Source organism: Microcebus murinus, chromosome 16 (genome assembly GCF_040939455.1).
Source record: "Microcebus murinus isolate Inina chromosome 16, M.murinus_Inina_mat1.0, whole genome shotgun sequence".
Classification (NCBI taxonomy): domain Eukaryota; kingdom Metazoa; phylum Chordata; class Mammalia; order Primates; family Cheirogaleidae; genus Microcebus; species Microcebus murinus.
Window position 1 is genome coordinate 3,102,776 of NC_134119.1, and position 26,148 is coordinate 3,128,923.

Consider the following 26,148-nt stretch of genomic DNA (forward strand, 5'->3'; position numbering starts at 1 on the left):
CAAATGACTTGCTCCACCTGACGAAGCCAAAAAAGTGCAAAGGCAGAAACGGAACGCAGGCCTTGCACCTGCGAGAGCAGTGAGCAGAGGGGGCTCTGCCAGGCTCTACCCCAGGCCAGGGCCAGAAGCCAGCTCAGACTCATTTAACTGAGAGCAGAACACAATTCCATCTAGCGAACCTCCACCCGGCAAAAATCACCGCTCCCCTGAGCCGGGTTTCTCAACCCCAGCACTTTTGACAACAGGCCAGATAAATCTCTGTGGCTGTCTTGTGTGTTGTAGGATGTGCGGTAGCAGCCCCGGTCTCAACCCACTAGATGCCAGTGGCATCCCCAACCGTGACAATCAAAATTGTCTCCAGGCATTGCCAAATACCCCCTAGAGGGCAAAATTGCCCATGGTTGAGAACCACTGATCCGAAACAATAAATCCATTTAGTTGAGTTGGACAATTTTTGCAGGAATCCTTTTCTGACTTGTTACTCAAATACGAGTTAGAGTAAAGAAATAAGGGGGGGGGTGTGCAAGGGTGAGGAAGTACGTGCTGTATGCCGTGTGTTACTGACTTCATTGCTGCAAGACAGGAGCACTGCGTCCCGCTACCTGGGCCGAGGGGGCTTTGCTCTCGTCGTTATACACAATCAGGGTCTGCTGGCCTGTGTCACTGTCCAGAGAGCATCTGCGCCTCCTGGGTTGAAATGCAAAGTAGCATCGCAGCAGTAACAGCAGAGCCACTGTGATGAGACAAAGGGGGATGAATTGACCAGCCTGCCCACAGCAGAGGCTGCAAGAAGATCACGTTCTGTGAAGTCATAGCTTCACCAGCAACGGACAAGGCCAAACTGTGTCTTAGCCATCTGTGTCGCTGCAGAGTTTTGCATAGTTCGGGGGCACGAGTAGGTGCTGGATAACTGTTTGTTGAATTAATTAATTCTACCTGGCCAGTAATATTACACTATTTCTTGGAAAAACTAGCTTCCTTATTAGCCTCGCCAAGCCCAGGAGCCTAGACATCCATACATTGCAGTCCCTGGGGTTGTTACAAACCCAGGGCCACCCTTTGGCTATGGGTTCCGCTGTACAAATTACTGCTTATTGAGTAGACGTGCTTTTGCCAGCCGGCGATCGTGTCTGGCCAGGTGGCCACACGTGATCTGAGTGTAGGGGCCCAAGGGCACCCAGAGGTCATGCTCAAAGCCCTCCCACCAATCCTGGCATCGCCCCCCCCCCCCCCAGCAAACACCATGACCCTGGCCTACGCCTGGGGAAAGGAGCCACAGTCCCAGGACAGCCCCTGCCCACCGCTGACCTGCCAGGGCCGAGAATGCCGCACAGACTGGGGCCAGGGCCCTCACGAGCTCCGCTCCTGCGTGAGAGAGTTCGGCACACATGATCCCACTGGGGCAGGAGCAGATCCTCACGTGGACGGTCTGCTTCTGGGAGACCCCCTGTCTGTCCGCAATGACGAGCGGCACCAAGTAGTCACCACGCGGGAGGCTTCTCGACATGAAAAGTTCAACTGACCGACCTGCAAGGGGAAAAGGAATTCACACGTCAAACTCATTTATCTGTTCATCTGCTCAACGCGCACTTACTAAGCGCCCTGCGTGGGCCGAGGCTCCGTGCGAAGTCAGCCAACTGCAAGGTTAGAGGGACAGACCCAAGACCACCCTCACTTCTGACGCCAGCCTCGAGTTCAGGGGTTCCCAGGACCGCCCACAGGCTCAGGGATGCTTCGGAAGCACGCATAGGACTCACTGAAAGCTGTCATACCGGCGGTTCCGGTTTGCTACGGGGAAAGGGTTCAGTTGAAAATCAGGCCAGGGAAGCAGCACACAGGGCAGATTCCGGAAGATTTCCGAACACAGAGCTTCCCGTCACCCTCTCCCCAGGAAGCCAGGAGGGAGAACATGAGTGACAGCACATATGGAGTATGTGTCCTGGGGGAGCTCACTTTAGCCTCGGGGTCCAGGGCCCTTACTGAGGCTGGGTCAGGAAACCCGGTTGGCCTTCCACGTGGTTGACCTCAGGCTCCAGCCTCTCCAGTGGTCCCCTGCTACTGTGTGACCAGAAGTCCCCACCCTAATCACACAGCCCCTATGTGGCTCAGTCCCAGACACCCAGACAAACAGGCTCTTGTATCAGCCATGTCATCCCGGGGCTTAGAGATCCCCCACATCCTGCTGGAAACCAAGAGCAACGACCAGGCCTCCTTTGGGGCCAGGTGAAATGCTTAGAACTACAACATGAGCACACAGTTCCAGCTGAAAAGGTGCCGCACTCCACAGACCCCACCGACGGAAGCACCAAGGAGGATGCTGGCTGACAGTGGTCGCCGGCTGCTTTCACCCCACTCGGCCTCCGGTCCTCCTCTGACAACACTTTGGAGGAGCCCGCCCTTCCCAAACTCGCAGCCCATGTGGGTCAGGAGGGCTCAGCCCTGACCTTAACAATGTCCAGGTGTGGGCTGGGAGCCAGCCAGCATGTGTGCCCTCCCGAGTCCCGGCCATAAGGGTTGGCAGGGCAGGTGACCCAAGCCAAGCAGTGATACCCGTCCCGGAGCTTTCCCTGGAAGCGCCTGCCCTCCTTGCCAGGTGCCAGGATGTGTCCCGCGGACTCCCAGCAGCCACTGCTGCTCTGCAAGGACAGCTTCCTGACAAGGAAGGAACCCAGGCAAAGGCAGGGCCGAGGGGTGGAAAGGGGACCTCCAGGGTGTCCTCTGCGAACCTAGAGCCAGCTCTGCCAGAACGCAGGTTTACCTGAAATGTTCTCAATTATTCATGCAAGTAAGCTAGGAAATTCCTTTTTTGCCTGAGCCCGTCTGAATTGGGTCTCTGTCATTTTCCAACCCTTTACCCCTGGCCGGCACACTCACCCCAATTTTTCCCCAATCTCCACATGTCCTCTGCGTTTCCCACGGTGTCATCCAGCTCGAATGTAAACGGGTCAGAGTAGGGCTCCAGGTCCGGATCGTCTGCCTCGATGCGGAGGGGCTCGTTCCCCGCAGACTCACACACCTCCACGTCGCGAGAGCCGGGCTGGAGAGTTGGGGCGTTGTCATTGACGTCAGACAGGAAGAGCATCAGGGTCCCTGTGCCCGTCTGCGGTGGGACGCCTGGTAAAGGGAGGGAATTCCGGGAGAAGTTGTTCATCTACCGAAGAAGCATTCCTTGTGCACGCAGAGCCCAGGAGAATGAGCAACCCCTGTCTCTCAAGAAAGAACCGTTCCCCCGAAATATTGGGACCGCTGACCTTTCAAATTCATAAGCCTCACTGGCATGCCCTGGATTTGTTTTCCTGCTTTTATAAAAACTCAGAATATCTGGGTAAGTTCGAACACTTGCCTCCTCGGATCGTTTGTAGAATGAGGTAGAATGTGACATCGTTAAATAAATGAAAAGGTCAATCATGCCTGGTGTTGAGGCAAAAGGGAAGTGGGCGTGGCACTAAAAGGGTGATGCGAGGGGTCCTTTCAGGGATGGGAATGTTCCAGATCTCAGCTGCATCTGGTTGTGATGTGGCACCACAGTTTGCAAGGTGTTCCCACTGGGGGAAACTGGGCGAAGGATTCTTGGGATCCACTATATAGTTTCTTAAAACTACATGTGAATCTATAATCATCCAAAATTTTGTTTATAATAAAAAATTTGAAACCATCAAGGAAACATCCAAAAACAGAATCATAGGACCCTAGAACATTAGCCCCAGTTTCTTTCTCCTCCCATGATATTGATTAGGGACAGGTTCCCTGTCTTCATAACCAACATTCAACCAGCTAATTGTGCAAGTGGGACATAGAGTTACCTATCCTTGGGAACCTGCCTTTCAGTTCACAGACTTCCCCAAATGCAACTGTAAAGTCATTTGAAATTTTCCATTTATTCAAATTTGTTTTGGTGAATTTAAAAATTCATCCTTGGGGAAATTGTAGAGAAAAGCACTGAAACAGTCTCATAAAACCACCCACCCTGGTTTATGACATATTTGTCCCACGCGGTCCCATTTACCTGAGCCCATTGCATGCCACCCCGAGTACAGGGAAACCGTGCTAGATATTTATCGGCCGCACTTCGCTGGCGTTGGCAAAGAGCTAGAGAGTTATCTCATGAACAGATGAAAAGGTGCCGGGCGTGATTGCAGCTTCCTCGCTGGCGTAGCTGTCTCTTCTGAAGGAATACTGCCCTCTTTGGATGGTATTGGTCCCTCGTCAACCATTTCAAGAATTATTATCGGAAATAATCCCCAGCATGGATGCGAAGTGATAACAAGGGTTCTTTTATATTTTTCTCAGTGATGCTGAAAGACTCTCACGGGTGTCATTCTCCCTCAGGAAGGAAGAACGAGCACTTTCCCCCCCAGTGCTGGGTAAGCGCTCACCACTGTCCACAGCGAGGACGACGATCGTGTAAAAGCTGTCGTTGACGTGAGGGGATTCTCGGTCAATGGGCCCCCTGGTGATGACAGCTCCCGAGTTTTCATCTACGGCAACCCAATCTGCTGGGTCACGGACCAGTTCGTATCTGGTAGAAGGAAAACACACACAATCTTTAAAATTAAAAACTTACATCAAGAGAAAAATCAAACTATGCCAGAGAAACACTACTACTCCTATCCCAAGTAATTTAGGAGATTCCAAGAGCAATTAACGCTGCTGCAAGAGCGTTCGTGAATGTTAACGGAGGCAGGGGACGACAGTCTGGAAGACGCTATTAGGGTGTCAGGCCCACGTTCACTGGAATCCTAACATCTCCCTCCGTGTTGGGCTGGACGTAACTGTGTCTGCCTTGGGGAAGCAGCTCGTGCCGGAGGAGAACCAGCCTGCAAGGACTGCAGGTGCCAGCAGCTCACTGCTAAAAACCAACCTGCCCGGCCACAGAGGCACGGGACTCTACTGCCCTGGAGTGTGCGCTTTGTAGCAGAGCCCAGAGGATCCACGCCTGGGTAACCTGGTCCCATTTTCAGGGGTGGCCATGCCGAGCCCTCCAGGGTTTGTGAGAGCGGTCAGCGTCAGATGGCATTCACTGGAACCTTGCCAGATTGCCGCCCACAGCCGCCTGCTGAGGGGCCCACCGTAGGGACCTCCTGGGCTCAGGCAAGCAACAGAAAAAGTGCAGGCCCCAGAAAGCGTGGAGAAGGGCCGTTTCCCCCTACGTCTCCCCTTCATCGTCTGGGAAAACACTTTCGAAAAGGTCAACAACTAGCCCTCTCCTGTATTCAGTGGGTCACAGATTTTAAAAGGATCAAAGCTTTTTTGTGCACTGCTTCACCTCTTATGGAAGCTTCCAGAAGTTCCTTAGAAACGCTGTGTGGTTTGGCAATGTTTACAAACCAGGGGGAGAAACTCAGTTCATCTGTGGATTATCTCAGGCCAAGTTCATGCATGAAAGTTAACTCCGGCCAATGCAAACGGAGCAGAACAAGGCTAAACAAAACCTGCTCACCAGATCTAGTCTCCACCCCACCACAGTAGACACTTGACACACACCCTGCAGAAAGCAACATTTGAGGCTAAAGTGAAGGGACTGTTTAGTTCCTGACTTCAGCGCAATCCAAACACATACGGAGGCCTGCTTATAAGCCAGCCGTACTCAAGAGACAGCAAGGCGGCAAGGAAGTGGACATGGGCTCCTCATCGGTGGTTCTCAAAGGGAGGTCCCTCCTGGCATCATTAGCATCGCCTGGGAACTTATTAGAAAAGCAAATCTCAGTCCTCACCCCAACCTCTAAATCAGAAATTCCAGGAGGGGGCCTAGCAAGCTGCATTTTATCAAGCCCTCCAGAAATTCTGACACACGCTGTAGTTTGACAACGACAGCTGAAGAGCTGCGCTAACTCAACGTGCACCAGCGGGCACATACGGACACCGTCTGTGGGCTCTGGGTTAGCTGCTCACAGCGAGATAACAGCAAGAATTAAGAGCAAGTGTTGAGAAAGTCTTGCACTCGTAGGTGTCGCTGTATCCTCCTAGTACATTTTCTAGTCATTCATTTGCATTATGTTTTGCAAAATGATCACTCCATAATGCATTGGAAATGAAAAAAGAAATCTGGCCCTTCCCAACAGGTACGCTGAGAAGCGTGGCTCTAAGGAGGAATCCCAAACTCGAGCGTGGACAGGGGCCAAGCAGGTGCTAGAAATGAGTGGCATTGGCGGAATGAGGACTGAGGCCACCTGCTGAGCCTTAGGGGTGAAGGGGCATGACCCACGAGCCCTGCTCTGCCCCTGTGATCATGGCCCCATGTAATAGGGACCCAAGCAGTCCAAATCATCCTGCTCCTTCACAAATAGGCAGAAAATGCAGCTGTTACACATCATCGCCTTCTTTACAAACGCTGGCAACTTCATTTTTAAAAACAATCCACTAGGCCGGGCGCGGTGGCTCATGCCTGTAATCCTAGCACTCTGGGAGGCTGAGGCGGGTGGATTGCTCGAGGTCAGGAGTTCGAAACTAGCCTGAGCAAGAGTGAGACCCCCCCATCTCTATTAAAAATAGAAAGAAATTTATTGGCCAACTAATATATATAGAAAAAATTAGCCGGGCATGGTGGCGCATGCCTGTAGTCCCAGCTACTCGGGAGGCTGAGGCAGGAGGATTGCTTGAGCCCAGGAGTCTGAGGTTGCTGTGAGCTAGGCTGACGCCACAGCACTCTAGCCGGGAGAACAGAGTGAGACTCTGTCTCAAAAAAAGAAAAAAACACAATCCACCAAGCAACCCAAAGATGGGTGAATAGACCAAAATAATGTGGTGAATGCATGCAATGTATGTGACTGTGCGGTGTGTATATATTTATATTCATCCTTAAAAAGAAAGGAAATCCTGACACGTGCTACACACATCAGAATGAACGTTGAGGACACCACGTCAAGTGAAATGAGCCAGACGCACGAAGGCAAAGGCTGTATGATTCTGCCTGTGTGAAGTCTCGAGAGCAGTCACATTCACAGCGACAGAAGGTGGAGCGGTGGGTGCCGGGGTGCAGGGGGCGGTTGGGGAGTTAGTGTTTGACGGGGACAGAGTTTCAGTTGTGCAAGACGGAAAGGGTCCTGGAAGTGGACGGTGGTGATGGTCACACAACCATAGCAGATGTGTTTAGTGCCACTGACTTAATTAAATGTCAAAGATGGCTATAATAGTAAATTTTACATAATGTGCATTTTATCACAATTTAAAAAGAAAAACAACAACAAAAAAAAAACACTTGTTGCCCAGAAACAAGAAGGCTGCCATTTTATAACCTCTGGTAAAGAGGGAGATAGAAACATATGAACAAATGATTCCAATATGAAGAAAAGAAAAGGAAAGAAGCCCATGGGAAGCGCAAAGGGGATGAGCAGGTGACTTCCCCTGGGGGGGTCAGAGAAGGCTGCAGAGCCAAGAGGACATTTAACCTGGGCCGGTGGGCATTCGCCTGGCGGCTTCTCGGGCTTTCATAACGGAGGCTTAGTCCACCCCTGAACGCATGGGAGGAGCCAGCTGTCCAGCAGAAGGCCCCTCCTCTCGGTGGCTGCCGAGTGCACGCACCGCTGCCCGCCTGTCCCTCTGCCCTCACCTCATCTGGCTTGCGGGGCCGTCGGGATCGATGGCGCTGAGCGTTCCCAGCGGGGTCCCAGGCCTGGCGCCCTCCTCTAAGCTGACCACGACGCTCTCGGGGTGGAAGGCGGGTGGGTCGTTGGCGTCGGCCACCTGCACACTCACGGTGGCGCTTGCCGCGGCCCCCCTGGGCTGCCGGAGCTCGCCCCTCTGGCAGGAGAAGAGCGGCTCCTCGTTCTCCACGGAGATGACGAGGCTGCGCACCGGGCGCGACTCGTGGTCCAGAGGCTGAAAGCCAGAGGGGGTTCGTTAGCTCCCGCCGCCCCGCCGGCCCGAGAGGCCCAGCACCCAGCACGCGCCACGGACTCACAGCGTGTGGCTCTCGCACTTCATGCACTATTTACGTTGTCTTTGATAATGATCAAAAGACAGTCTTCAGCGCATTTTTCAAATCATTTATGGAGTTCTTTTCTTTCTTTCTTTTTTTTTTTTATTTCCTCCTCCTCTCTGGCTGAACAGAGCCACCATCCATCAGAGGGTCATGAAAAATGCAACAAAAACCATAACCTAATGAAACATTCATGCGGCAGCCACGCTGCAGAAAGTCAGGGAACTTAGGGAAATATAGATATTAATGATCATGGTTATTCAGGGTACAGAGTGGTCAGTGACTTAAAAGGATCGCAAGGCTGGGGAACGTTTGGAAAGTTCCACCCCGGCCACCTGGTGTAGAGTCTCAGACCCTTGCTATTCACAGTCTGTGGGCCATCAGCAGCACCTGGGGGCTTGTTAAAACTCTCAGGCAGAGTCTCGGTGCGTTTTGCAGGTGACTCACCTGCCCTGCATGAGAGGCCTTGATCATTCTAGGGGCTGGCTGAGAGCTAATGAAGACTGGAGGCAGTGGGGTCAGACTGCCCTGGTCAGAATCTCTACTCCACTGTTTTCAAGCTGTGTGACTTCTTGTAAAGGGCTCAACCTCTCTGGGCTTCAGCTCCCCTCCCAGCAGAATGAGTTAGGAGCGCTGTCCTCCAGGGCCGACTTCTCCGTAAGGCACAAGTGGGCGCCTGCCAGGGGCACACCATCCTCTCAGGGGCCACGCGGATGTTTTCATCTCTTTTGAACTTTAAACGTTCTAAACGTTTAAAACTCACAGGAAGAAAAGAAGAACGTCTAGGGTTGAAGAATATATTTTCATCTTTTTTTTTTATCACATCAGGAAAAAGTAAACATTTTAGGGGCCCGTGTAAATCTATTACATTTTGCCTAAGACAAAACACATGGCGAAACCTTTAGGCAACGTCGCAAATAATTTTTAGTGTCGACATTACTGTGGTGGGAGGAGGATCAGCCCAAGCACAGAAGTGGCGACGCGGCCCTGCCTGCATCATGGGGTGACACGGGGTGACACGGGGTGCAGAGGGTCCCCAGCTCACACCCCAAGCGTCCGCACGCTGTTCGTTTCCTAGTTCACTGTCAGTTATTCCGAGGAAAGGGACCTCGGCGTCTGCCGCCACTGGCTGGCGTGTCATGGCTTTACCTTGATAACATTTAGGATGCCTTCATTGGTCTCGGGGTCAGCCAAAACGTCAAAGTGCCCCTCTTCGTTGCCGTGCAGTATGTTGAACTGTGCTCTCCAAGCTGCTGTCCCCGGCGAGTCGCGGTCTTGAACCGGGAGACGCAACAGGCCCTGGGTGACTTGACCTTCAGAAATCTGAATCTTGTACTGAAAGAGGCCACATCGTGTCCGTGTCATGGAGACAAAGAAAAATGCAATTTGGAGGGGGTAGGGGGAGGGAGGAAGGAAGAGGGGGAGGAAGAAAGTGTAGGTCTCCGGCACAACCCCCAGCGGCCTGGACAGGCCTGATGCTGCTGGGACTGGCGTTGGGGTGTGAGATTCCGAGATTCCGCTGCTGAGGCAGGAGCTTCAGGAAGGAACCTCTCGCCCCTCCTACCTGTGATCTGTTGTCTACAGCTGAATAATTTTCAAAGCCCTCTTAGGTCCAACTCCATGCACTATCTTTCTAAGAATTTTAAAAATAATAATACACTTTATGTTCCCTAAAAATCCTAGCTCTTCTCCTAAAACAGGACACTTGTGGTTACTACTTGTGGTTACATGTAGATCTTTAAAACAGCCCGTTGCTCAGTGTCTCTTTTGGTGGCAATGTATCCAGACGAGCACATCCAGATAGCAGGCTCTATTTGTTCCCGCCTTCGTTTTGAGAGCTCAGCTTTTTATCAAGCCAGGGAAGGAATTTAAAACAAGGTTCAAACATAATATTATTTTGTAGTCATTATGTACTCTCTGTGGGGTGCCTTCATTTGAAAACAGTTGACTTTGGTTTATACAATATTTTTTTTTAATTTTAAATGACACCTTTTAATAATCCTTGTTTTCGTCATTTATTCAACAACAGCTGCTAGGTACCAGATTGTTTTAGATGCTGTGAACAAGACAGGCAATGACCCCATCCTCAGGGAGCTGACAACTGAGTGTGTGTGTGTGTGTGTGTGTGTGTGTGTGTGTGTGTGTGTGTGTGTGTAGGGGCCATTTGGACAATAACTGAAACAAACTAACTAATTAAATAGAACACCATGAAGAAGAAGAAAGCACAAAGGGCTGGAGTGTGTCCCAGGAAGGGAGTGTGAGTGTTTTAACTGGGTAGTCAGGAAAGAAAGGCCTGACTGGGAGTCCAGGAGAAACAGGGACACATAATGGATAATTTACTTCTTAAAAATACATATAGGATAGTAAAAAAATAAAAAAACTGGAAAGAGATCCTGAGTATTCTTATCTCCTTACAGTCTTGCATGCCTTGATGAGGTTTTCCCAAGGGTCTTACACAGCAGGGGTCCTCAAACTTTTTAAACAGGGGGCCAGTCCACTGTCCCTCAGACCGTTGGTGGCCGTTGGAGAGTGCGGTGCACATTCCACACATGCGCACTGCGGGCCCGGGACGAGCCGGCTGCTAAGCAGGACAGGCAGCGGCGGCAAAAACACCCGGCGGGCCGGATAAATGTCCTCAGCGGGCCGCACGTGGCCCTCGGGCTGTCGTTTGAGGACACCTGTTACACAGCGTTCTCAGTGCTGTCGTAAAGCCCGAGGGTCCGGAGCCTGCGACATCGTACGTGGAGCCCCAGTATGTAAACCGGCAAGGTGAGGAAGGCAGGGCCAAAGACTACCTGCGCGTCACCCCCTCTAGAACCCTGAACAGTGTGAAAACCTCAAGTCTAGACCTCTCAACCAAGGGAGTGTCTGCTTCCCAGGGGACATTCGGCGTTGTGTGGAGACATTTTTGGTTGTCCCTACCAGGGGCTGCTGCTGGTATCTAGTAGGCAGAGGCCACAGGTGCTGCCAAGGATCCTGTCACACACAGAACAGCCACCACCCCAAGGAATGATCCGGCCCAGTGTTGTAAGTTGGGGAACCCTGACTTCAATGAACAGGGATTCCCTACCTCTCCTGGGCCTCAGTTTTCTCATCTGCGAAACAGAAATCATTTGGTGCTCTCAACAGTTAAAACTGCACGTAAACGTGCTTCGCATGGCATCTGGCACAAAGCAGCCAGAATGTTAGCTCCTGTTTCTATTGGTACGTGCCTCTCAGTGGATATGGTTTGACTTCTTGGTTTTAGCTTACGTGCCTTTGGAGAACTGTTTGTTATCTCGGGTGATGCCCAAGATAACTTAAGGCCCCAGGGGACTTTTGCTCTGGGGCTTAGAGCTGGGGGCGGCCCAGGCAGCTTACATTCTCCCGGGCAAACGTAGGCAGGTGGTTGTTGCCGTCTTGCACGTGGATGTGGACCGTGGCTGTGGATGACAGGGATGGCTCTCCCCCGTCCTGGGCTCTGATTACGAGGGTAAACTGGGCCGCAGTCTATGTGGGGAGGAAAAGGGAAGTTAGGCCCTTAAAACACAGGACAGGAAAATAGTAATAAAGAAAATATTCCATGTAGCAATTGCAATAGCAAGTCTAGCCACAGAGGGTTCCCCACTGCAAACACAGAATCTAAGCCTGGGGCTCAAAGATAGGCAGCACATTTCGTATTTTTTTAAATAATAAAATCCACATAACCTCGTAATCTAGACATCCTGAGAGTTTTATTTCTCCACTGATACGATCAATCCGGAAACCACTTTCTTTCAGTAATGGTGTTTGAGAAACGAGGAAATAAAGGACTTGAGAATTTGGAGTGTTTTCTTGATCCAAATCAACTGCTAACACCTGAAAAATAGGTTGACCTGGAAAGAAATTTTTTTAATTGTTACTGTTGGACAAAGGCACCCTATCAAACCACTAAGAGGATGAATTATTTATTAAATGGCATGAATGAATGAAGTATTTGAATATAAAATCAAACTATAGACACACTAGACAAGATAAAGTTGAATATTTAAATAGCCATAAGGTCAAAAATACCTTTTTAAGTCATGATTGCAAATGCAGAAGGCTTAAAGGACTAAACAGATAGATCGGGTTACATTTTAAAATGTATGGCAAAAAACTACAGACAAAATTAAAAAGGAAATGATAAAGCAGGAAAACGTATTTGATTTATATATGGCAGGCAGATCTATGCTCAATATGGAATGCAGAGGTTAAAACCAAGAAGAAAAACAACAAACATGGTAACAAAAAAATAGACAAAAGAAAGAAAAAAGCAACTGGAAAAAAAAGTCGAATCCCATAATCATCAAAGACAACATGTGTGGACACGCGTGTGCACATTGCTGGCAGATGAGAAATGGGGGCACTGAAATCGTGTGTGCAGGTGGTACCGTCAAGTCCACGTCCCTGAGTTGGTGCTAGGTCAATAGTGCTGGGTTGGGACAGAGATTTATTATAGCTTACATCTGTTCGTTGAAATGTACTTTATAAAAATAACAAAAAGTGACAACAAAACATGCATGTTCATCAATAGAAAGAAGATTGGCTGAACACTTTAAAGCACATCGTAGCATATTACTCAGTAGGATGCTGCAGGAGGATATTTATTTACAAACAGTAAAATCGCATTTCTAAAAAAGGAAATTCATAAATATACACATATAAAAAAGCACGCCCAATATGTGTAAATATTTAATATGTGCACACACACATTTTGTGCTAAATAAAGATGAACAATGTATGCATATATGAATATGCATTGTACATTATAAATACAAATCTGCGACTGCATACACATAACATATAGCGTGTATATATAAACATAAAATGCAAAGAAACATATTGAAAGGATACAAACTAAAATATTAATGGTATGTATCTCTCATTAGTAGTATTAAAGATGCTTTCTTTTGCAGTGTTTTCATTTCTCAGAATTTTCCAAATTTCGTAAAGTATATTTTAAAAGTTAAATAATTTCTTGTTATTAAAATAATCCACATTCTACTTAGAGTGATTGGGATTTAAAGACTCACAGTATCTGTAACTCAGAGACTTTCATCTTGTTGCCGTTTTACAGATGAGAAATTGGCAGAGATAATCAGGAACTCACCACCCAGCTCTTTTTCCTTCACTGAATGTGGCTTTATTTTTAGATCGGCATTTACATATCAGCTCTTCCAACGGACACAATGTCTGCATCAGTTTATGGCCAATACACAATGAGGCCGACGGACCTCAAAGCGTTTTGCTCTGATGCAGGGCCCGCGACCTTTGCGATGTGAACGGTAAAAGCTCCGTGAAGACGGCAAGGATCAAGCTCGGCGGCACCAGAGCAGGAAGACAGAGCAGGGGCAGAAGCCCTGCAGGGCCACACCCCTTCCCCACCTCCCCACCCCCCGTCCGCCCCCAGCCCCGCACACCTGCAGCTTGGTTCTCTTTCACACTGACGTAAAATTCCTTCTCAGGAAACTGGGGTGCGTGGTCATTTACATCCCTGATTCTAACGTTGAAAATCAAGGATCTATCCACAATTTCCCCTGTTGAGCGATCCACGGCATCAAAGCAGACCTGGGAAGCGGAGAACGGCATAAATGTTGCAGAAACATTTACTCGATGACACGACCCAAACGACTGGCGGCGTGATTGTGCGTTTTGTATCTGTCTCCTCCGATAGACTGACAGCTCCTGAGCTCAGGAATCAGATGGCTTTCACGCACCATGTAGGTCTGTGTAAGCTCAGGGCAGCGCACAGTGCCGGCACAGACTAGGTGCTCAATAAATGCGTAGAACAAATCAATGCACTGACTAGAAAAAACAATCGATCAGTTATCACCAGGTTCAAATCTCAGCTCCCCCCCACCCCACCTAAACACAGGCAAGATGCTTATGAGCTTCATTTTCTACAGCCATCAGCACTGTCATGAGAAATGAATACACTACTAAGTGTGGCTGCAACACTGCAGGTGGCAGGCACTCTGAGGTTTGTGGGGGAGCGAACTTCTACAGCAACTAGCACAGCCACTGACGTGCTAGGTTCTGTACGTGGCTAAGATAGGTCCATCCACCTCAAACACACATGTGTAAAGACTTTCCCTTCAATAGGTCTCAAATCAAAAATTTAAGTGTCTATCTTAAGAATTTTTTTAAAAGAGAGCATATTAAACCCAAACAGAAAGAAGGAATGACAAAGGCAAGAGCAGAATGTATCAGTGCAATGGAAAACAATGAAAGAATGAAGTCATGAAACCAAAAGCTGGTTCTTTGACATTGTCAATTAAATGGATGACCCTCTAGGAAGACTGATGAGCCACAGGGGAGACAGTGTCAACCCCAAGACTGAGAGAAGGGCTGCTGTGGACCCCACACATGCTAACAGGATAACGAGGAAGAGCACGGCCAAGTTTATGCCACCGGATCCGACAACTGAAATGAAATGGACCAAATTCTTGAGAGAGAAAAACTGCCAAGACTTTCTCAAGAAGAAATAGATAGCCTGAACAGTCCTATGTCTATTAAAGAAATGGAATTTGTAGTTTAAAATCTTCCATGAAATAAAAACAAAAAAAAATTGCAAGCCCAGATGATTTCAATGGTAGATTCTAGCAAAATAGGAAGGAAGAGGTAATACCAATTCAACACAGTCTCTTCGAGAAAATATAAAAGGAAGGAAAACTTCCCAACTTATTATGAGACTAACGTTATCATTATACCAAGTCAGATTTTTAAAAATTACAAGAAGACTACAGAACAATATCCTTTGTAAACCTAGACTCAAAAATCGTCAACAAAATATAAGCAAATAGTATCCAGCAATATTTATCATGAGCAAATGGGGTTTGCCCTGAGAATATAAGGCTGATTCCACATTTAAATCAATTTTGGCAATGCCATAAGTGGAACATTAATATGTAAAAGTCAATTACATTTCTATAGATCAGCAATGAATAATTAGAAACCAACATTTTAAAAACAGGACCATTTACAAATATAAAATGTATGCAGGATCTGTTTCCTGAAAGCTGTAAAACACTTATGAAAGAAATTAAAGAAGACCTAATTGAATGCAAAGATATTCTGTGTTTATGGACTTAATGACTCAACATTGCCAAGACAGCAGTTCCTCCCAAATTGATGTGTACATTTGGTACAAGCCCAACCAAAAGGCTAGCAGAAGTTTTTAGAGATATCAACAAGCTGATCTGAAAATTTATATGGAAAGGCAAAGAGATTTGAATACCCAAAATAATTTTGAAAAATAAAAAGGGGACTTACACTATGTCATTTCAAGATTTATTATAAAGATACAATAATCCAGAGGGCATAGTATTGGTGGAAAGATAAATACACACATCACTGGAACAGAATAAAGAGTGCAGAAATAAGCTCACAAAATACAGTTGATTCATTTTCGAGAAAGATGCAAAGCCAACTCAGTGAGAAAGGACAGTCTTTCAGCAAATGGTGCTGCCACAACTGGATGTCCATATGCAAAAACAAAAACAAAACAAAACGCTGGATGCTGGATTTACATCTGACACCTGAGACAAAAATTAACTCAAAGTAGATCATAGACCTAAATGTAAAACACAAAACTATGAAAATTATAGCCAAAAAAGGGAAAAAAATCCCCATGATCATGTGTTAAATATGACACCAAAAACATGATCCAGAAGAAAAAAATATTGATTAATTGGATTTTATCAACACTTAAAACTTTTGCTCTGTGAAGAACACTGTTAAAAAGAATGAGAAGACAAAGCCACTGGCTAAGGGAAAACATTTGCGTATCACATGCTGAAAAAGGATTTGTATTCAAAACTCGGTAATAAGAACACAAACAGCACAATTTTAAAATGGACAAAGGGTTTGAACAGATACTTCTGCAAAGAAGATCTACAGCTGGCAAATAAGGCATCATTTGTCATTAGGGAAGTCACACTGAAAGCCACAGTGAGCTACTACCACCACACGGCTGTTAGAATGGCTAAACTGAAAAACCCGACAATCTCAAGAGCTTCCAAAGGCACGGAGCATTCCGGAATTCTCGCACGTGTCTAGTGAGAATGCAAAATTGTTCAGCCACTCTGAAAACTAATCCGGGAATTTCTTATAAAGTTAAACATATACTTGTGTGATCCAAGACACTCCTACTTCTCCCCCCCAAATGAAAACCGATGTTCACACAAAAACTGTAGATTTATAGCAGTTTTGGTATGATCACCAAACACAGAAAAGAACCCAAGTGTCCTTCAGCTTGATGTATAAAATACCACTGCTCAGCAATAAACATGAAATGTGGAAGGAGTAAATGTAGTTAAGGGTTCTAAGGTCATTGCAGTGTCCAAGAAGTTATAAAAATATTTTATATTAAATCTAGTAAGTGAAGAATGTGAATGTTGTAACTTCTCTGTGGTTTCCATTCTCCCTCTGTGGAATGAGAACAGAGAGAAAAGTTAGGAGGTAGGGCAAGATTTTTCATTACTATTTCATGGGTTTTTCTATTGTTTAAAATTTTATGAGAAGCCTTCATTAATTTTACACCTGGAAAGTACGTATAAGTAACAGGAATGCTCCCTCATCGCTGGCGGGAATGCAAAATGGTGCAGCCACTTAGGAAGACAGCTTGGTGGTTCCTTTCGAAACCAGATATGCTCTTCCCATACCATCCAGCCACGTGTTGAAAGCGTGTGTGCACGCGAAAACCTGCACACGAACGTTTACGGCAGCTTTATTCATAATTGCCAAAATGTGGAAGCAAACAAGACGGCTTTCGGTGGGTGAAAGGATAAGCAGACTGTGGTCCATCCAACAATGGAGTATCGTACGGTGATGAGAAGATGCGGGAGCCCTAAATGCACACCGCTGGGTGAGAGAAGCCAGTCTGCAAGGGCTAGGCACCCTATGATTCCAGCTACGAGATCCTGGGAAAAGCGAAACCTCGGAGAGAGTAAAACAATCAGCGGTTGCCGCGGTCTTGGGGAGTCGGGGGGAAGGGGACGAAAAGGTGGAGCACAGGGGATTTTTAGGGCAGTGAAACTACCGTGTACGACCCTGCCATGGTCATACGTGTCATTATACATGTGTCAAACCCCATAGAAAGTATAAGACCAAGGGTGAGTGCTCTCAGACAGGACACGCTTTGGTCAATACTAACGCAAAATGCCGGCTCGTGGGTTATAACAGGTGCACCCGGACTGCGAGCTCTGGCAGGGGAGGAAGGCGGGGCTGGGGGTACGCAGACGGGACGCTCTTCACTTTCCATCCCATTGCTCTGTGAGTCTAAGACTGCGTTGAAAAATAAAGTCCATACATGTTAAAAAATCATGTCCTTACTTATAAAACAAAAATAACTACGTATTTACTAAAATATAACAAATAAATACAAGACACAGGAAAGGTCACAAACACCGCACTGAGGAGCAGCCCAGGCAGAGCCGCTTTGCAAGGGGTCCACGGGTTCTCGAGGAGCAGCTGGTGTCCAGGTGAGACCCTGCCTGGGGGCGCTGGGAGCACGCGGGGCCAGCAGGACTCACGGAGCCCCAGCTCGTAAGGCAGACGACTCCTCTCCTCCGGCAGGAGCCCTGGAGGGAGGCAGCCGTCCAGCTCTGCACCACGGGGAGGCCACGGGGCTACTCTGCTCTCCGCATGGAGGCCAAGTAGCCCGGGTTCAAGGCCAGTCAGGGGTGGGGACTGCACCGTGGGCCAGCTCTTGCCCATGTCTCCCTCTGGCTCCTCAGAGCCCAGGGTGGGGGCTCCCAGACAGCACCCGTCTCGGGGCCTTGAAAGCTTCCAGCGGCAGCAACCCCCCCAGCCCCTCGCCTCAGGGCCCCCAGCTTGCCTCCGCCGTGGCGGCTCCTCGGGCCTCCTTCCTGCAGACTTGCTGTCACTCGTGGGCTTCCTCCGCCGGGGCCCACCAGGCCTCCTGGCGGGGCCCAAGCCCGGTCCGGAGCAGCTCCCCTCCTCCCCCACAGAGAGACGGGAGGAGGCTGCAGGGCTTCTGCTACTGCACTGGTCTGCTCCGGGGACTCTAACATACATTTTTAAATTTTTGTGCTAGCAAATTGGCTTTCCCACGCACCATCTCCACATTCTCCTCCATAATTTATGACCGTGCCGGCAACTCTTTGCCCTTGATCGCCTTGACTTTCAGCTCCAAAACTGCACCAACTGTAATCCTTCCACTTACAAGCAAGAAGTACATGTTTGTTTTATGTTTATTATTTTGTATTCCATTTATTACCCTAAAAGCTACATCCGAGACCTTCAGCTGAGTAAGATGCCTGAGAAGCACAAGTGCTGTTTATTCTTTGGCAGGATGCTAAGAATTTCGGGGGAGTTAGAACTACAATGGAGAAAGGAAATGTCATGGATATTTTCTGCACTTGGAAAGTGTTTTCAGCCTTTTGTTATGGCCTTAAGATTTATACCCTCGGATAAACACACCATGGTGCAGTTACATGATGAATCACCGTATGGCTATTTGGAATTACATGCATGAGATCTGAGGTCTTGCACACAAATGAGCATATGGAAACAGTGCAACTGCCAAGAGCAAAACACGAAATCACTTAATGGATAGGCTAGGAGCAGGCAAAGACAGCTATGTGGGGATAAAGACAGATACTTGGTTGTTTCGAGGAATCGGAAAGGATGAATTCTGAGGTGTGTTGGTATCCTGTGAAAATGAGCATATTCTGATATAAATAGATAAGATTCCCACGCAGACAAAAGTCAGACTTTTCCTTTCCAACTCTGTCTTATATCTTACAGCAATTCCCAACTGCTTTCTCATAACTTTCGGGAATTAATGAGGAGTTTGCTCCCCACCCCCCACCCCGCCTCCTCCCAAAGACAGGTTTTTTGCTCTGGCTAGTTTTAGAGATTCCTTCAGGGTCTTCAAGAGTAAAGCAGTGCTACTAGGATGTCTTTTTGCCACTACATTAGGTTTCCCTGATTTTTAACAATGCCTGTCTTGATGGGCTGCCAAAACCAATCACATTAATGAATGTTCTCCCACAGAAGCGGACGGATAAGCTAGGATGCTCGATTTGTGTAGTATTCACAGGACACTTGGCTTCTGACACTCTTTGTGGCTGGCAATCCTTCTCGTCGGGCTGCTGCATGTGTTTCTAACTCGTGTGTAAACCCTGTGTGTTGGTTTCCTGTGGCTGCCATTTCAAAGTACCACAGGCTGGGTGGCTTCCAACAGAAATTTGTTCTCGCACAGTCCTAGAGGCTAGAACCCAAATTAAGGTGTCAGCAGGGTTGGTTCCTTCTAAAGGCTCTGAGCGGGAGTCTGTCCCATGTCTCCTGTCTCCTGGCTTCCGTGGTTAACTGCAGGCTCCATGTTCCTTGGCATCATCCCACTCTCTGCCTCCATCTGCACATGGCATTGTCCTCTGTGTCTGTCTGTGTCCAAAATTCCCTCATCTCCCACTGGGTTGCAGCCCACCCCGATCCTGTATGCCCTCATTTAACTTGATTACATCTGCAAAGGCCCTATATCCAAATAGGGTCACACTCACAAGTGCCATGAGTTAGGACCTGAACGTATCTCTTTGGGAAACACAATCCAATTCACAACACCTTGCAGTGCAGAGACTACATTGTACTGTGCCCATTCATTGTTTTATTCGTTCATCCAACTTAACTAACAGAGAAACCACTATGTGAAGAGCCCTAATCTTGACTCAGGGAAAATGGCAGACTTTCCCAGAGAATCAGACACACACAGAAGTGCACATTTCAGGTAGTGAGAACTGGCAGGTAATGAGAACAGGGTAACCAGACAGAGTTTGATGGGCAAGGTGGAGGCTCAGAACTTCCAACCTGTGTCTTCCCTCATGGGAGTCTGTAGTCAAATGAAGGGACCAAGTATCCAATAATTACCTAACTCAATATGAAAGGACAACTGCAGTCCACGTTTTGGGGGATTAGAACATGGATTTGGCTTCACCAGGAAGGTCCAAGCATAGAGCCTTGAAATCTTGACACACCAGAGCCAGTGGGGCTGCCACTTTGTTTCCCCTCCGTGCTTTCACTTTTTGCTCCAAATGGCACTCAGGACCCACCTGAGATGGGCCAAGCGTTTCCATCTCAACCCCAAGTTTCAGAAAATGCTCTTAGAGATTTGAGTTAAGCGTCATCAGCTTCTAGGCACAAGGCCCCACATTAATCATTGTGAAGGCCAACCCTTAATACGTCATTTAAAATGTTAAAAGCAAACAAACAACGACAGCAGCAAACAAGCCCTGAATGTTTGATTTCGTCCTTGCACAGGTTGTGACCGTCACTAGCCCTTCCCTGCCCTGCCCGACACGCAGAAGCAGCTCGTGGACCGGCAGCATCCGTATCACCCGAGAGGTTGTCAGAAATGCAGAGCCTCAGGCCCCGCCCCGACCTACCGGCATAGAATCTGCGTTTTACCAAGATCCTAGGTGATCTGTTTGCTCATAAAAGATTTAGAAGCATTGGCTCCGGGCCCCCTAAGACGACTCCATATTCCTTCTTTCTAACAGACACTGCAAATTCTGCAGAGAAGGGAGGCGAGAGTTTATATGCATAGAATCTGCGTTTTACCAAGATCCTAGGTGATCTGTTTGCTCATAAAAGATTTAGAAGCATTGGCTCCGGGCCCCCTAAGACGACTCCATATTCCTTCTTTCTAACAGACACTGCAAATTCTGCAGAGAAGGGAGGCGAGAGTTTATATGCATAGAGGACACCTAGAGAGAGTCATCTCTGTCTGCCAAAGTTTGGGGACAATATCTGCCTGGTTAAAAATTAGAGATCCAGAGCCTACGGGTGAGTTAAGGGTATCCATTTTAGTGTGTATATAAATACTTTGAAGCCACTGGAGAAAGCTTCACAAATTGCTTTTCTCGAATGTCAGGCAACATCTTCTCTGCAATGACTGCAGAGTCATTGGCAGCCAAGCAGGCCTGAGAACCAAGCCCAGTTCCCAGCAGCTCCGCCCCACGGAAGTGGGAATAGAGCAAAGTCCGGCCATCTAAACACTCCCTGCAAGGTCGTCTGGGTAACATGATATTCCACCATGTGCTCTGGGCATTTTTGTTTGTAATTTCCTTTCCTGGCTTAGAACCTGAATTTCAACTTCATAATAGACCACAGTGTTGGGGTGATGAAATCATAAGAACAACTGGTTTCACAGTAAGACTTGCAATAGGCATGCAAGTCCTCATTCATCAGCCATTGGGCAACCCATGTGGTCTGTTTTCAGCTTGTCTCCATAGTTCAAGTGTCATTCATAAAAACCTAAATTAGCCTATTTTATGGACATTCTGTGACTCTATCCCCAAATGCTTTCAGATATCCCGATCATTTGGGTCATTAGAAGAAAGGTCTATAGCAGCTCGTATAGTTGCAGAAACCGTCGCAAAGCCAAAGTCCAGCAGCCTAAAAGATTACAAAATTAACCTGCATCCCATGCACTCTTCTAAAGCTTGTCAGAGTGTGTATCTGGATCTCCCACAACCTCGCAAATAATCAGTTTAAATAATTCTTACCAAACACAATAGTCTTACGAGAGCTTTACAATAAATCCAAGCTTAGGTAATATAATATATCAAATTTTAGATACCATAAAAGACGGTGTCGTTTCACGATCGACAGAGCGGTGAACATATATTTTTCCATTCTTGTGATCTTCTATAGAAAACAAACCAATCTCCGGATATTCATCCACACCAGGTCCACTGATTAAATACATTAACGTCCTATTTTCAGACATATTGTTGAACAGCTGGAAGGAGAAAAAATGGAAAGAAACAAAGGATGAGAACAAACCACTGTGATGATCAGGTGTCAAAGCTCAGAATCAAAGGAACCTTGGAGGAATCATACCCAGCAGCGGCTCAGCTGAGGATTTATATCACACTAAAGAAAAAAACAGACACGCAAAGATGTGGGAACAAAGATATTGGCTGCAATTGGTTAAAAAAAAAACTGTTATATATAGCATAAGTGTCCATCGGTACAAAAAAAAATCATATAACGACACTCCCTTCATACAGTATGGGATCCTCTGCAGCCTTTGAAGATTTTCTTGCCCTGCCACAGGTGGATGGGCAGGACACATCCTTAAACAAGACAGGCAGTGGCAGAACAACACACGTAATGTGATCTCACTTCTTTAATCCAGGATCGCATTAGCAAATGCGCACAGAAATGTCTGGAGGAATACATACCAGTTTGTGAATGTCGATTATCCCTTGGGGGAAAGCGAAGCGGTGATCCTACAGCTGACACTTAGATGAAGCTTGGAATGAGCCGGACTGCTCTATGCCTTGCTTGCCTTCTCCTATTACATCTAATCTTTACAACATCGCTGTAGCGTACGTACTACCTATCACCGACCCCACTGTACAGATGAGGCACATTAAGGATGTCCGACTGCCACAGTGAGCACGTGGTGCAGTGGGAACAGGAGCCCACTCGATCCTCCTGACTCTCGAGAGTCTTTTAACCAGAGGGCTTTGAAACTTTCTCTAACTTTTGTGGGTTTGGGTTTGTTTTTTTTTTTTTAAACAGTAGACATATATCACTTCTCAAAAATATTACAAAAATACAAAATATATTTAATTTTTTCTAGGAATCATAGAGTGTCACACCTATAGGAGAACTTAATCAGTACATAATTCAAAGGCCCACTAGTGCCAGGAAGTTAGCAGAAAGGAACAACATGGGGCGAGTGTAAAAGTTCCGGGATTCCAGCATCATCATGTGTCTTCCCCAGTGAGCTGAGCAGTGGAGACTCAGCCTCAGCATGGGGAGGCATGGCGAGTGGTGGAGACCGCGGTAATCTGGGTAACTCAAGCCCCAGCTTATTGTGCCACATGGGAATATGGGCTCCATGTGGCCAGAGCTTCCAATTTTTGAAAAGCTTCTGGAAGGGCAGAACTTTTAATACAATCTTCCTATTTTTAATCAATGAACTTTTTAAAAATTAATTTTATTTTATTTTATCATATTATGGGGGTACAAATATTGTTAGGGTTACATATATTGCCCCTGCCATTCCTCCCCCCACCCCCTGCCTTGCCAAACCATCAAGCGCGTCCTAGCCCCAGGTGGTGCGCATCGCACCTATTTTGTGAGTATAAATTCTTCTCCTCCTCCCCCCTCCCACCTGCCCACCACCCTCCTTGGCCGGTGCAGAGTCTCTTTTAAAGAGTTCATTAAAAAAAGAAAAATCAATGAACTCTTTAAGAGAGACTCTGCACGGGCCAAGGAAAAGGGGCCTTGCACGTCGGAACTGATCAGCCTGTTGCTACAGGCGGTTCTCACCGCACAGCCGCGGGGAGCGGTCGCACGCACAAGCAGCGGTGGGGCAGGATCCAGAAAGCAGGCGTCCTGAGCCCCGGTCCCGCCTTCCTTCCACTCCACTTCAGCACCTGACTCGCCAGCACAGCCCCCTCAAGGCTGAATTCCGTGCGGCGGGGACGCTGACTCAGGGGGGGACGGGGGTCCCTCCCCCAGAGGAGGCACCTTACCTCACCCACGAATTTGGGAAAGGGGCCAGGGTCTTCCTCCTCCAGCTCCAAGGTGGTGATGACCCATCTTCTCTTGGTTCGCCGTAGAGGCCCGTGGCGTTCTCCCTGGGAATTACAGTGACAATGGCGACGATGAGGACGGTGGCGATGCCAGCGGCCTGCGGTGACTGCGCCCTTACCTCGCAGGTAGGCCCCGTGCGGACACTTGGCACGTGCCCCCTCTCTCTCTCAGCCCCACAGCAGTCCTTTCTAAACTTGGAAAGGGCAAGTGCCTGTTCTCCGAGCAACCTCAGAGTCACTTCTGACCGTGGAGCGTGTGCCACCCAGTGACATTCTGTGGTTCGTGAGATAATTGTAGGGGATACGCAGACAGGACGTTAAAGATTGTCGCCGATCACGTGCTAATGCCGTCCTGCAGTAGACATGGAAAGAGCTGCTGGGAAGCTGTCCCCTTTCCAGGCCTCGCCCCGGCTTCCCGAAATCGTCCATGAGACCGTTCCCCTCCAGAGGTGTTGGCCTCTCATTCCTCTCTGTCTACCAATCTCTCTTTGAGCAGGGAGACGGGGGAGAAACTTAGAATTTGGGCTCAGATATTTTTTGTCAGGCAAGAGACTCTAGATAGAATTTAACAACATGGTTTTGTTTGCATTATATTGTATATTTTTACAGCTACAGTCTATTTATTACAAGTGAAGCTGGTTTCTAATCACATTACTTTTTATCTACAAACATGTAAATTCTTTTTTTTAAAAAAAATTACTGAATGATAAAGTGAATTGACCAAAAGGATACTAAGTGCATAATCATAAGGTGGCATGGGGTTGTGGCAAGAACGCGCAGTGGTGGCGAGTGCATGACTGCATACTGGAGAATACTACAGCCAATATATTTTCATTTCATAAAGAAAATGGTGTGGTTAAACCTCCAGGCTATCTCTGGATGGTTGGTTTCTGATGTTCACAGGTTATTTATATTCTAATTAGACATAAAAAGCATCATCTGAAACTCTCTGGCAGTTCCTCAAGATTCCGAAAGGCCACATTGAGTTACTGTTTCATTTTCTGCAAACCAAACATTGGCAGGGCACTAAAGAACTCAACATTGCAATCCGGTCTCCAAGTAAAGTGTGGAGACTGACTTCACTTATGAAGAAAGTGACTTCCAAACCCCTCCTTTGTTTGATTAGTAAGATGATCTTTTTCTTGTTGGGCACCTTAATGGGGTCTTTATGTTGACTTTAAAAACGACATTAATTAGTAGGGAATATATTTATCAGGATCACATAGAAACTGCCTGGAGTCACATAAATCTAGAATTAGAAACACTAAAAAAGAACTTCTGCATTTAGTTTTGATAATATAATTTATTTTTCTTAACATCACAATTCATGATTACTACCCCTCTAATTATAGGAGAAATATCCAAAAGAATTCTGATATATTATTAGCAATGGCAGAGACATTTAAAGCCATAAAATATGAGTACTGTTATGTTAATTAACAAAGTAGAAAATAGAACTGTTTATTCAAGATGAGCACAGATGTATTTATTATATATATACACATGTAAAATAGCATCAAATGTTAATTGGTGATGGGATTTAAATGGGCTTTTTTCTTGTTTTCCCCTTATTTTTAGACATTATTTACAATAATCAATAAAATAATAGAACTTGACACTTTATACTTACATAATGATTTACATTGAGAATTGCTTATTTATAAGTTATATCTCAACAACCTTCGCCCTCCACCCAAAAATACATATTCACTAAGATCGTTGCAGCAGAAAGAAGAAAGTTCCACAATGTATGTCAGAACCAAGAGCAAGCAGAAATGTGTCTGTGCATGTGTGTGAGCCTGTGTGCATATGTGTGCATTTATGCGCATGTGTGTGCATTTGTGTGCATATGTGTGCATTTATGCGCACGTGTGTGCATTTGTGTGCATGTGTGTGCATGTGTGTGTGTGTGCATGCATACACATGGCATGGGGGCAAGGACAGGAAGGGAGAAAGAAAGTGTGCACACAGGATAAACAGGATAAAGCAAATGGGACAAAAAATAAACAATTGCTGAATTCTTGTAAAGGGTATTTTAGAATTCTTTGTATTTTCCTTTAAACGTACACATTTTTATATCAGAATAAAGTTACCAAAAGATTTAGACTATTTGAGTAACTAAGATTGAGCATTCGACTTAGTACTAAGATTTTTGTTAATTAAAGTAAAAGGGAAAGTCTGTCTTTAAAAAATCAAACATTTTAAATAAAACCTTTTCTTGTTATATAGTTTCCCCATTTAAAAGAAAATTTGATAACAAAGTGTTTAAAGCATGCAGAGAAAACAGAGAATAAACTAGTGACATCCATCACCTTGTTCTATCAAAACTTAATATTTTACCATATTTGCTTCAGAGTATTAAGAGATATAAATTGTTACAGATAAAATCAAAGCTCCTTGTGCCCCTCCCTCATCTCATTTCTCTCTTCCTTCCTCAGAAGTAATCCTCATCCTAAATTATATTTAGCATTTCTATGCATGTTTTAAGCCTTTGTTTTAAGCCTTGTTTTAAGCCATATATATATATGCCTATATAAATATGTATGATATATATATTCATAACAACATATAATTCTTTATGGTTCTGGTTTTAGCTTTGTAAAATAATGGTTCACAGTAAGCACCATTCCATAATTTACCATAATTTATTTTTTACTT

General features: G+C 46.6%; 1 protein-coding gene across 1 annotated transcript in view; it reads right to left on the bottom strand.

The window, feature by feature from the left end:
* CDH26 (cadherin 26) overlaps positions 1-26,148 on the bottom strand; it is a 46,298-nt gene that overhangs the window by 12,962 nt on the left and 7,188 nt on the right. Inside the window, exons 2-12 of the mRNA XM_075993345.1 lie at positions 23,431-23,655; positions 21,519-21,680; positions 13,339-13,486; positions 11,606-11,772; positions 11,279-11,407; positions 9,068-9,253; positions 7,550-7,818; positions 4,377-4,519; positions 2,875-3,114; positions 1,309-1,527; positions 590-733 (exon numbers count right to left, since the gene is read on the bottom strand). Coding sequence (XP_075849460.1) covers positions 590-733; positions 1,309-1,527; positions 2,875-3,114; positions 4,377-4,519; positions 7,550-7,818; positions 9,068-9,253; positions 11,279-11,407; positions 11,606-11,772; positions 13,339-13,486; positions 21,519-21,680; positions 23,431-23,655 — 2,032 coding nt within the window. The remainder of the gene's footprint in view (positions 1-589; positions 734-1,308; positions 1,528-2,874; positions 3,115-4,376; positions 4,520-7,549; positions 7,819-9,067; positions 9,254-11,278; positions 11,408-11,605; positions 11,773-13,338; positions 13,487-21,518; positions 21,681-23,430; positions 23,656-26,148) is intronic.